The sequence below is a fragment of the Zea mays genome, chromosome 2 (genome assembly GCF_902167145.1).
Source record: "Zea mays cultivar B73 chromosome 2, Zm-B73-REFERENCE-NAM-5.0, whole genome shotgun sequence".
NCBI classification, from domain to species: Eukaryota; Viridiplantae; Streptophyta; class Magnoliopsida; order Poales; family Poaceae; genus Zea; species Zea mays.
In genome coordinates this window covers 209386109-209399267 of record NC_050097.1, presented here as the reverse complement: position 1 = coordinate 209399267, position 13159 = coordinate 209386109, and the positions used below count along the sequence as shown (strand labels likewise).

Here is a 13159-nt window from a genome sequence, read left to right as displayed (position 1 = left end):
GATGACCGTTGGTCGTGGACGCCTTTGGCTCACCGGACAGTCCGGTGAATTTTAGCCGCGATGCCTTCTTCATTCCCGAGAGCGACGAGTTCGTCGCCGGAGACTTGGGCGCGAGCGCTGATGACTCACCGGACAGTCCGGTGATTTATAGCCATGTCACCCCGCCGATTCCCGAGAGCAGCCAGTTCGCCGTCGGGCCAGCTTGGGCACCAGACACTGTCCAGTGTACCACCGGACAGTCTGGTGCGCCACAGGCTGTTGCTGGTTTGGCTGATTACAACTACTTCTTCTCCAATCCTTTTTCTCTTTTCTTGGCCATGCCTCTAGCACTTAGTTAAACATGTTAGTACCCAAAAACAATTTACTAAGTCTAGAGACATAACTTATTCCTTGATTTGCATCTTGGCACTTATAAACTTAGAACAATGTGTTGGGTATCTAATCACCAAAATAATTATAGAAATAGCCCAAGGGCCCATTTTCCTTTCAAGGTGGCGCTCGTGGTCCTGACCGGCGAGCGTGGCCTCTACGGGAGCTTCAACAACAACGTGCTCAAGAAGGCGGACATCCGCGACATCCGCATGGAGGAGCTCGAGCAGCTAGGCCTCTAGTACAACGTCATCAACGTGGGGAAGAAGGGCAACGCCTACTTCCAGCACCGCCCCTACATCCCGCTGGAGCAGGATCTGGAGGTGAACGGCGTGCCCACCGTGAAGGACTCGCAGGCTATTTGCGACCTCGTATACTCCCTCTTCATCTCGGAGGAGGTGGACAAGGTGGAGTTGCTCTACTCCAAGTTCGTGTCGTTGGTGCGCTCCGACCCCATCATCCAGACGCTGCTCCCCATGTCCCCCAAAGGCGAGATCTGCGACGTCAACGGCGTCTGCGTGGACGCCACCGAGGACGAGCTCTTCCGCCTCACCACCAAGGAGGGGAAGCTCACCGTGGAGCACGAGAAGGTGAAGATCGAGACGCAGCCCTTCTCCCCTGTGGTGCATTTCGAGCAGGACCCCGTGCAGATCCTGGACGCGCTGCTCCCGCTCTACCTCAACAGCCAGCTCCTCCGTGCCCTGCAGGAGTCGCTCGCTAGCGAGCTCGCCGCCCAGATGAGCGCCATGAGCAGCGCCACCGACAATGCCATCGAGCTCCGCAAGAACCTCTCCATCGCTTACAACTGACAGCGCTAGGCCAAGATCACCGAGGAGATCCTCGAGATCGTCGCTGGTGCTGACGCCCTCGTCGGCTGAGCCTGAGCCCTCCTGCTATACATAATTCTTTTTCTCATTTTCTTGTTGTCCAGTCTGCCTGTAATTCCTGACACCACAAACATAACAGAGCTCGCGACATACACAATAATTTCAAGCCAGAGATGCCAAAATGGTATAATCTGAGAGTTTTGCCTTCATGCCTTGTCTTGCGAATGTCCGGCTAGTTTCGATGATTTAGTTCCAGTAGACACTTCTAGCACTGATTGCTACATCAACTAAGGTCATTAGATTCTATATGAACAAAAAATGGTTCCATGGAATGTATGGCCTCATGGTGTATGGCCTGAATGTCAATATAGATATTGTATGAACATCCGTATCGTTGATCTTGTAGAAAATATGAAACTCGCACAATAAACGAAAAAAACAAAGAAATTGGGTGTGTTTGTCTTGCCGCAAGTCGGCAAACAACGACACCTTTTTGTTCTTGCGGCACCTGAGACATGTCAAAGAAATTGTGACACCAGCTTGATGTAATTTTTTATGTCAAATGGGTCTCTCGATAATCTCTCTAGGATTGCTCCATGCTGTTTTCACTATCCAACTTTGGACAAAAATATCATAGACCTTAGCTTATTACTTAGGGTACACGATAGTGGCCACAAATGATCTTACAAGAATTAAGAATAGAAGTTCCTCTAGTGTACAATAGTGGAGGAGACGATAATTCTTTGAGCTCTTTAGTTAACTTCTTCACACAAGGTCGGGAGCAGGAGAATAAAAATAGTTTTTAGCTCGGTGAATCCTCCTGGGCTAGGGACCTGCCTCTGATTTTGGAAGCTCATACTTCAGCTACTCCTAATTGGGTCATTCCTTTGTCTCACAAGGATTATAGAAATTACTTAAGACGGCTTTTCCGCAATTTCATGTGAAAACATGGTGGTATTGTGCTAAGATCAGCTCAACTGTTGATGTTCCAGATCTTATGTCTTTGAGTCATCAACGGAATTGGGCTACATGTATACATGTTTATACGTGTCGGGCCTGTCGGGTGGCCCATGGCACATTCCGGTGATGGCCCGACACATATACATGCGTGCTCGTGTCGGCCTGACCCGACCATTGGGTCGTGCTTAGGCCGCCAGGTTGGTCCATAGGGCGGGCACAGGCACGACATGGTTAGAGGGGGCAGCACGGCCGCGACAACGAGTCGGCTAGGGTATGTATACCCTTGCGCCCTCGCCCGCTCCCCCAACCCGCGCCTCTGTAACCCTAGCACTCTCCCCCACAGCCACAGCCAACAGCCACAAGGGTGGATCCACCTCGCCCTCTACCGGTCGTTGCCACCGCTGTCTCGCCGCCACGATCCAGAGCCAACACGGCGGCACATCATCGCTCCGGCGCTATTGCATCCCTATCTCGCTCGTGGTCATGTGCTCGACTCCTCCCTTCTTCATTCCCTTCTCTGTTCGTCTCTCATTCTCATACTTGTCCTCTGCCTCTCATAGTTCTCTAGATGATGTCGCGCTCATCGTTGAGGAACCAGGTCGCATACAAGGAGGCGGCCATGGCACTAGATCCAGACGAGGAGGAGGAGTTGAGGCTTGAATAACGTAACGAGGCCAAGGATGCTCGATGCTTCCTCCTCGGTAGTGGCGCCAACACTACTATTGACGTGGACGCCGATGTAGAGGCTAGAGTATAAGGGTCAGGGATAGGGACGGGCTCCACGAGCGCCACCAACGCCAGCACGGCTGGGTCCTCGGGAGGAGGGATGAAGAGATCCAAGGTCCGAGAGAACTTCACTGAGGTCACCACCATGGAGAAAGGTAAGATGGTAAGGTTATCTACAATCTGCAATCACTGCAAGCAGACATTCTCTACTAGATCCTCTGGTGGTACTAAACATTTGCTCCGCCATGTTGATTCATGTCGTGCTAAAAAGGAAAAAACGCTTTGGTAGAATACAATATGTTCTTAAATATAACCCTGGTGGTTCTCTTGTGAGGTGGGAGTACTATGCATCAGTAGCACGTACTAAATTATGTCGATTGATTGCTAGAAGTGATCTACCTCTTTGCTTTGCTGAATCTGATGCATTTGAACAATACATTGTGAATGCTCATAATCCTAGATTTGTTAAATCATCTAGGCAAACTAATGCTAGATATTTAATCAAGTTTTACAATGACCTTATGGAGAAACTAATTGAAATCTTGAAAAAAAATCAGTGTCATATGTTACTATTACTAGTGATATATGGTCTGGTAAAGCTAAAGAGGATTACATTAGCGTGGTTGCTCATATTGTCAATTCTAATGGGGAGTTAGAAAAGAGGTTGCTTGGTTTAAAACCAATTGAAGTAGAACGTAGTACTAGCAGGAACATTGTTGATAGAATTGCCATGGTTGTGGATGATTACGACATTGCTGATAAAATATTTTCTATTGTTCTAGACAATGCCTCATCTAATAAAACTACACTGGCTATCCTAAAACATATCTTTTCTGCTTACATTGGTCATTTAATACCTCTTGATGATGATGATGATGACCTGGCTACTATTTTCTTGCATCAGCGTTGTAATTGCCACATTGTTAATCTTATTGTTAAATCTGGTTTGAAACGTCTAAATCATTATCTTGATGATTTTAGAACAGTTGTTACTTTCTTGAATGCTTCAAAGCAGCGTATTGCTACTTTCAAAAGCTATTGTTTGAGTCTTGATGTTCCTCCTTGCAAATTTGGTGTAGACATGGATGTTGGGTGGAACTCTACTTACTTGATGCTTAATCATTTGGTTCCTTATCGAATCACCTTTTCTGTGTACATCCAAACTAATCATCCACCTAAGGGGGTGGCTCTTTTTTGTTAACTGATGACATTGGGTTGTTGCTAAAATATCAAATCCTTTCTTGGGCTATTCTATGATACAACTGTTGCTTTGTCTGAAGTTTATTACCCCACTTCACCTTTAATGCTACATCATATACTTAAAATTGCTAGGCATCTAACCGCTTTTGAGAATGATGAACTACTAAGAGATATTGTTGTTCCTATGAAAACAAAGTTTTTAAAATACTATAGGAACCTACCAATTATATATTCATTTGCTTTTGTATTGAATCCTAGAGCTAAAATGATGGGGTTCAATAAGCTTCTTATGAGATTGTCTGGACTAGCTGACGTTGATTATTCCATGGTTCCTAGTATTGTTCGCATGAAGTTAACTAAGATATTCTAGATATATGAAATGAAGTTTGGTGATGTGCGCTTAAGTGCACAACATCATATGTCAGCAGGTAATGTAGGTAAGGCTACAGAGGCATGAAATTATATATATGGAGATGATATCATTGACTCATCTCCTACGGATAAGCTGGAAGGACAATAGGTAATCATGTATCATCTACTGTTGCTGCTATATCTAAGTTGTATTCGTACTTAGATAGTGTCACTGTCACTCAATTTGACTATGACTTCCATCTTTTAAATTGGTGGCAGTGGCACAAGGTGACCTATCATGTGCTTTCTATACTTGCTAAAGATATTCTAACCGTGTCTTCCTCTACTATATCATAAGTGTCTACTTTTAGTCTAGCTGGTAGGGTGCTTGAGGAACGATGACAACGACTAATCCGGATATGGTTGAAGTATTGTCCTGCATAAAGGATTGGGGGTTAGTCGACATGCATAGTCAGCACATTGTGGAGAAAGAGACCAAGGAACTTGAAGCAACCGTTCAAACCATATATGGCCCGACACGACCCATTGGACATGTACAGGACATCGCACGATTCAGATTACTGAGATGGACGATGGGGGTTGCTCTCTAAATCCAGTTCAGAGGCTCCCTTTATATTCAGTGCTTTGCATGTTGGAAATGTTGTGGATATTCCTGAAAGCAGCTCTCGCTTGTTGCATTCCTCTCCATGGGGGCGATCACAAGCGCACGCGTGGGACATTGTTTTTTGCTAAGGCATCAGCTAGCGCTGCTAGCTCGTCGGGCATGGCCAGCGAGGAGGCGCGTCTGCTGAGCGTCACATGAGCACATACAGTCGGTGACCGGCCGGCGCAGCGAACAGTGGCTGCGTGAGGCGCCAACCGTACCCGTACGTGTTTGCAGATGGTGAGGCGTCTAGGACTCTAGGTACAGTGCTGCAACTGCTCCGCATGCCATGGAGAGGGGGGCGATGTTGTGGTGAGGCGGAAGCGTTGCAAAAGAGGAGCTGCTTACGCAATACAACCGTAGCTCCGGGGCTTTTGAGTAAAAGCCTCGCAATAGAGGCCATAATAAATAAGGGCGACACGCCATCCCCACCGAACCCTACCCCTACCCGCGACTTCGCTCAGCTTCCGCCGATCGGCTTGCCCCGTCGATTTCGCCAACCCCTCGACCCGATCGGCTCCATTGATCGTACCTCGTCGTCCGGTGATCCTCTCGACCGATTTTCCCCCAAAAATAGCTGCCGGAGCTCGCGATAATTCGGCGGGTTTTACTACAGTTTAGTTTGTCTCTGATGCTATCCTTGGATCGATCTCATCTTTGTCGTTGACTTGCGCAGGTTGTCGATGGCCAGGACCTCTTTCAAAATGGAGCACGACCTCGGTTGGTTTGCTTCTACTCTCTTGTCTCGTTTGCTGTTAATTTCGTGGTCCGGAATTAGGCCTCTTGCCTGTGGTTGATCGGTATAAATGTTCATATATTGAATTGAACTTGATGATGACTTGATGGTAGGTTTGTTTCTTGTCTGTGTTGCTTTCCTAAGTTTTATGGTTGGTGGTTTTAGATGTTATGTATGCGGCTAGTCGGCTACTATGGTTTAGGTTACTCTGCTTCTATGTGCTCTGTTCTGACACAGTCTGCTAATTTGGTCTTTCGTAAACCTGTTTCTATCTGGACCTGTTAGGGACAGACCATGATTTGAATTCTGGCGTACTTCAGTTTGTGTTATCATTTATCATGTAATTTGCTAAACTTTTGGGCAGAGTGTTCCCTCTGTTCTTTTTAAAGAACTTTTGCATAGTTATCCATCCATCTATTCTTAATGTGCCAAAAACTATGTAGTTTGGATCAACCTGGTAGCTTTAGTTTTGTTTTTGAAAGTACTGTTGTGATGTATGGCTCTTGTGCATCTGTTATTTCTAGGAACAATATTCTTTTTGGCAAGAATTAATAGTGTTCTTAGTTGTATTAAGGACTTGGTTAATGGACTATTAGTTTGTTCATACTTCCATGGGATTGCAGATGGTGCCATCTTCATGTTTTGGCATTTGATTTACATGACTAATTTATATTATTATGTATAATATATGGTCTGCATTTTCTTTTGATTCTAGTTTACGTGCATTGGTTCTTGGATTGAATGTACTGGTTTCAACATGTGGCTCCACCTCCTAACCAGGAAGAATTCATAGGATACTTTGCTCCTATTTGTATACGTAGTTGATTGTAGCTGTGTGTGTCAGCCTCAAATTGTTTACATCTTTTTTGTGCAATATCTTCCCCTTCTCTTAACTAGACTTTTGAACCTTATTTACTATTACAGAGAAAAGGCAGTCCGAATCTGCCAGGATCAGGGATAAGTATCCCGACAGAATTCCTGTAAGACATGTTCAGCAATTTTTACATGCATTTTTTCTGCATGCGTGCTTGATTGCTGATTTTGTCATAAATGTTTTCAGGTGATTGTTGAGAAAGCTGGCAAAACTGATGTCCCCGAGATTGATAAGAAGAAGTAAGTTGTCATCTAGATTTCTCCTATGTTCTTCTGGTAGTTTTTGCTATGTTTGCTTAAAATCTCTTCGTGTGGAACAATAATCTGCATGCTGATCATATTCAGATGATATAACACCTTTTGGATTTTAACTATTCTCATTAACATTGATCCATATTTGTTAACACCTGCAGGTACCTTGTCCCTGCTGATCTCACTGTCGGCCAGTTTGTCTATGTGGTGAGGAAGAGAATCAAGCTGAGCCCAGAGAAGGCCATCTTTGTCTTTGTGAAGAACACCTTGCCACCAACTGGTATAAATTGAATAAATATCGCTATCCATTCATCATTGCTCCTCCTGCGTTGTTATGTTCTAATTTTCTAATACTCTCTTGTGGCAGCCTCTTTGATGTCTGCAATCTACGAAGAGAACAAGGACGAGGATGGCTTCCTTTACATGACCTACAGTGGTGAAAACACCTTCGGCTCTGCCTAGAGCAATCGCCCCTGCCACTGTAAATAAACGAGCATGATGGGGCTGCTGCTATTGTAAACCTGTGTATATACCTCAGTCTCTAGTATGCTGCTGCCGGATTGCTTCAATGGCTTCAATGACACCCTTAGCTTTCAACTGTTTGGATTTCTCCTGTGACATTGAATTCCTTCGGTATCGAAACATTTGATCATTTCACTATTACTTCACTTACCTTATCTCATCAGATGCGTGATTGCTGTTTATCTGTGCTCATCGTGTTTGTTTTAAGCTGCAACTGCAATCTGCTGACGGCCAAGCTGATGCTATATTTTTCTTGATGGAATCGATAGATTCCCGCAGTAGATAAAGGGGTGTTTGGTTTAAGAAATTAATCCATCCAAAATGAGGTGATGCATCGTGAGTTAGTTCCTTAAATTTGGTAGGATGACTCATACTCAGTCCTTATATCAGTACTATCTAACTATGAAATCAAATAAAAAAGTGAGGAATAAGAACAGTACTAACTACGAAACCAAATAAAAAAATGAGGAAGTCCTTATATCAGTACTATCTAACTATGAAATCAAATAAAAAAGTGAGGAATAAGAACAGTACTAACTACGAAACCAAATAAAAAAAATGAGGAATAAGAAAATGATGTACTAGGTAATTCCTCTAACCAAGCACCTTAAAACTGTACCGGTCATTTGGCTTTTTTGCTTTTGGTTGGCTGACTATACAAGTCCCTTGTAGAAAAGAACTAAAGAAGGATAACGTTTGTCAGACATCCTTTTAGCCAAGTCTCCGATGGATGAGAAGATCGAGTGGAGGTGCATATCTGGCATGAATGCATGATGATGGCTTGAACAGTCTTCCTGCCCTATTTCTGGCCAAACTAGCCCTTAGACTGATAGTTTAACGGTTCTTCACTGTTTAGTTTATTCCAGAACAGTACTGTCACTTAGGACACAGACACCTCACCTGCATTGATACTGTCTTGTTTGATGAATCATAGTGTATTTATATGACAAATGAAGAAAAAACTAAACCTCCGGCGTTGTAGAAAGTAGAAATTGGTTAGACATACAGCTTGGAGCACTCGTCCAAGTTTTGCTGTATGTTTGACAAAGTGGTGTTCACCAAAGTGCGGACGCCATCAATTGATCTGCCTGTGTGTACCTTTGGCTGCTTCTTGGCACAATAATTTATATAATTTTCTGAAGGCTGTTCTTGTAATTATCTTGTTGCATATTGCTCATTTCGGTACTCCTAAGTGCAATGCAGCTTTGCATTCAGCTCATTATTCATGTTTGCCATTCATGCATGTTGCAATCCCTGTTGTGCCAACAGTGAGGGTGGTTATCACTTTCACCAAGTTTGTCCCCCTCATCGAGCTTGAGGAGTTTTTCACCCCCAATGTCGAGCCCCAGCCTCTTGGCGAGCTCAGGGCCGGGAAGCATCATGGCAAAGCCTGACGCCCAAAAGAGCTCCTACCTGAAGTGGGTCTCGAAGAACTCAAGACCAATGGCGGTGAACCTGTCACAAGTCACGGACAACGCCGACCCTTTCTTGGTGCTGAGCGACTACACCTGGGTGAACAGCCATGGTTCCAAGAACCATAACAAGAAGTCATCCAAGTCCAAGAAGGGCAAGACCAAAGAGACCTGAACATTGGTCCAGTCAGTGGTGTATTCACTCTGCAAAGGCTTATGCATAAGCCGTCATCGGAACAGTTTTGAAGACTGTCTGAAACTTGAAACTGTCTGCAGTGGAAGTGCAACTTTGTGTATACGGTGCCGCTTGGGATGGATGATTCCCACGTGCATCAGGAAGTACAAAGAATGTCAGTGCTACGAGATATTTGACCGTGAAAGCGAGGATGTGGACGGAATGGAAGAGCCTGTATGTTGGTGGGAACAATGAATTGATAGTTCCTTTTACTTGTGCAGGCCCAGGCATGATGCCAGTGCCAGTGTTGCCTAGCAGGCATAGTTTGGGAATTCTATTTTTCAAAGAATTTCTATTTTATCAATTCTATTTTTTCAAATGATTTCTATTTTACCAAGATAAAATAGGGTTCCAAACTAGACGTAAAATATGTTTGCATGCAAATTAAATCCCCATGTTTCGTGTCCGTGCTTTGCAGTACAGAATCATCGGCCAACATGTCGTAGGTTTTAGGGCCAGTTTGGGAGCTTCAAACTCTGAGCGAATTGGAGTGGCTAAAATTGAATAATGAGGAGATTTTAGTCTCTTCGGTTTTTGAACTTTTAAACTAGCTCTTACCGAGCATGGCGGCCAAAAAAATATTCATTCCTGACAAAAATGTACTGCTGGATGGTTGATAGTGAGTTTCTTTATTCACTGTCATATCACCTGTCGATCGATCTGCCTATCGACCTCATGTGTTCTTATTTATCATCACAACGCTCTAACGTGCATCTTTTACTAGCAGCGTCACATCATTTTTTTCTTTTACAGACTTTTAGTTACAATAAAATACAATATTTTATTTAAATAAAAATTATCTGTGTACGTAATTAAGCAAATAGGATTCACATAATTTCTAAAGACAACGAACAATTACATGAACTTGGAAAAAATAAATTAAATAATTCATAAAAATAAATCTAATTCATATGGTGCAAATCTTATATACATCAATATCACATAGCCTTTTAGTCCAAATCAAGTTGGGGTGTGTTAGAGTTGAAACCCAAAAAAAGTCACCAAAAACAGAAAGAGAGAGAAAAGGGAGAGGAGAAAAACTTTTGAGAGCACTAAAAGGAAAATGTCTAATCACGGTACACATGGATAGCTTCTTTCCAAACATTTCTATCCAAACACAACTCCTTTGAGATATTTCATTCCTTCAAATCCCTTTTGATTGCCTCCTCCCATGTCAAGTTTGGTTGTCTTCTACCTCTCTTCACACTATTGTCACGTCTTATAACGCCTCTGTGCACCGTGCCTTCTGGGGTTTCCGGTGGACATGCCCAAACCATCTCAACCGGTGTTAAATAAGTTTTTCTTCAATTGGCGCTACTCCTAGCCGATCGCGTATGTCATCGTTTCTCACTCGCTCCAATCTTGTATCCAACGCAATATACACATCTCTATGACACTTAGTTGTTAGATATGTCGTCTCTTAGTAAGCCAATGCTCAACCCCATATAACATAGCAGGCCAAATCGTCGTCATGTAGAACTTGCCTTTCAACCTCTATGGCACTCTCTTGTCACATCGAACTCTCGATGCTTGACGCCATTTCATCCACCACACTTTGATCCTATGGCTAACATCTTCATCAATATCCCCGTCTCTCTGTAACATTGATCCCAAACAACAGAAGGTGTCCTTCTTTGTTATTACCTGGCCTCCTAAGCTTATATCTCCATCCTCACTAACTGTAGTACCAAAAGTCACATATCATATACTTTGTTTTGGTCCTGCTAATTCTAAATCATTTTGACTCTAGGATCTAATGCCATAACTCTAGCTTTCTATTTACTCCTTCCTGATTTTCATCTACTAGAACTACATCGTCAGTGAAAAGCATACACCGAGGTATATCTCATTGTATATTCCTCATGACCTCATCTATCACTAAGGCAAATAGATAAGGCTCAAAATTGAACCTTGATATAGTCCTATGTTAATCGGGAAGACATTTGTATCACCCTCAGTTGTTCAGACGCTAGTCACATCCTTGACATACATATCCTTGATGAATGTAACCTACTTTGTTGGGACTTTATGCTTATCCAATGCCCACCACACGAGATTCCTAGGTATTTTATCATATGAATTTTTCCAAATCGATAAAAACCATGTGCAAGTCCTTCTTCTGCTCCTTATACCGCTCCATGACCTGTCTTATTAAGAAAATTGCTTTCGCTCCTTATACCGCTCCATGACCTGTCTTATTAAGAAAATTACTTCCATGGTTGACCTTATAGGCACGAATCCAAATTGGTTCATGGTGATATGTGTCATTCCTCTCAGGCGATGCTTAATATCTCTCTCCCATAGCTTCATAGTGTGGTTCATGAGCTTAATCCCTAGATAGTTGGTACAACTTTGAACATCTCCTTTGTTCTTGAAGATTGGTACTAATGTACTTCTCCACTCACCAGGCATCTTGTTTGATCGAAAATCATCGTTGAACAACTTGGTAAGTCAAACGATAGCAATATCCTCAAGGCATTTTCACACCTCTATTGGGACACAATCTAGGCCCATCGCCTTGCCCCCTTTCGTCCTCTTTAAAGCTTCTTTGACCTTTGTCTCTTGGATCTTGTCTACAAAGCATCTATTTAAATCATCAAATGAGTCATCCAACTGGGTGTCCATAGTCTCATTATCACCATTGAAAAGATTGTGAAAATACCTCAGCCACCTCTATTTGATGTCTTGTCCTTTCACCAAGAGTTGATCCATCTCATCATTTGAAAGGGAGATGTGCCCTTGGGTCATTGCTAAGTGTTTTGTTGATTAACTGCTCAACACACCACTATGATCTAACTTATCCATATGATCATGAACACATGTGTTTAGAAAGCAACTTGAAGCAATCAAGTCCATGAGTTTGTGGAAAATAAGAAAGGCACTTTAGGAATTATGGAACAAAGTGATAAATGTATGTTTCTAGCACTTAGTCAATTGTTTTGAGTGCTAATAATGTTTGTCTACGTGCTAGAGATCATCTAAAGTCGAGACAAAAGAAGCCAAAGGATTTTGACACAAAAAGGAGAAGATGGGCTTGTTTGGGCAGCACTCCAGTGATTGTACGGTTGAAGAGACCGCTCTCGGGGTTGGCAAGGCCCCCTCGGCTAGAATTCACCGGACCTTACGGGCAGAGCGCCGGACAGTTTGGTGTGCTGAACAGCCAACAACTATCAACCACGTCAGTTGGCACCAATGGTCAGATGGTGCACCGGACATTCCGGTCCCCTTAGAAAAGGAAGGCAGCCAATCAACGATCTGCTGACCGTTGTACTATGTATTGTCTGGTGCACCACCGGAGAGTCAAGTGCACACGCAGACAGTGAAGGCTAGGAGCTTCCAAATGAAGCTCCATCAGCTACTAGGCATATTAGGGCTATAAAAGGGACCTCTAGGCGCATGAAGCATAAAAACAAGCATACTTTGAGTACACTACAACTCCGAGACTCCGCGGCCATGCTACGAAGTGTTTGAGAAAGATTTGAGCATATTTTCCGAGTCGTTTCATTGTCGCTTTGTTGTTGCGCTCTCTTCTTTGCATTTGTGTGTGTTGCTGCTGTGTTGTGCTTTTGTCTGCGTATTCTACTCTCTATCCATTACTCTGGTTTTGATTGTTATCAACTGTGTAAGGCGTGAGAGACTCCAACTTGTAGAGATTCCTCACAAACGAAATTGATATAAGGAAGAATATTGCGGTACTTAAGTTTGATCTTTGGATCACTTGAGAAGGATTGAGTGCAACCCTTGACCGAAGGAGTTCACCACAACGTGAAGTAGGAGAGGGAGTAGTAAAGTCTTATTATATTTATTTACTCCTCATATAGTTATATGGTTTTCTGAAATATTTTATTTGTTAAGAAAGTTATATAGGCATAAGCATTACTAGATATAAAGTAATAATAATAATAAAAAGCAGGGCACGGAAGCGCAAAGCCTAGAGAACTTGGCCCACAAATCCATGTCCAACCCTCAAACGGCCCAACGAAACACAGCCCCAACTTGCCAAAATTCAAATCATCCCGCCCGTGTAATAAT

At 43.3% G+C, this 13159-nt stretch overlaps 2 protein-coding genes across 2 annotated transcripts; both read left to right on the top strand.

The window, feature by feature from the left end:
• The first annotated feature begins 501 nt into the window (after positions 1-501).
• LOC103649250 (ATP synthase subunit gamma, chloroplastic-like) lies at positions 502-1361 on the top strand. Its single transcript, XM_020549380.1, has one exon. It carries the CDS (start codon positions 846-848, stop codon positions 1176-1178), a length of 333 nt encoding a protein of 110 aa, XP_020404969.1. The 5' UTR covers positions 502-845; the 3' UTR covers positions 1179-1361.
• A 4174-nt stretch (positions 1362-5535) lies between these two features.
• Positions 5536-7626, top strand: LOC100240694 (uncharacterized). The gene is made up of 6 exons (NM_001144020.2): positions 5536-5640; positions 5774-5817; positions 6758-6813; positions 6894-6946; positions 7120-7238; positions 7326-7626. Exons 2-6 carry the CDS (start codon positions 5781-5783, stop codon positions 7418-7420), a joined length of 360 nt encoding a protein of 119 aa, NP_001137492.1. The 5' UTR covers positions 5536-5640; positions 5774-5780; the 3' UTR covers positions 7421-7626.
• The last annotated feature ends 5533 nt before the right edge of the window (positions 7627-13159 follow it).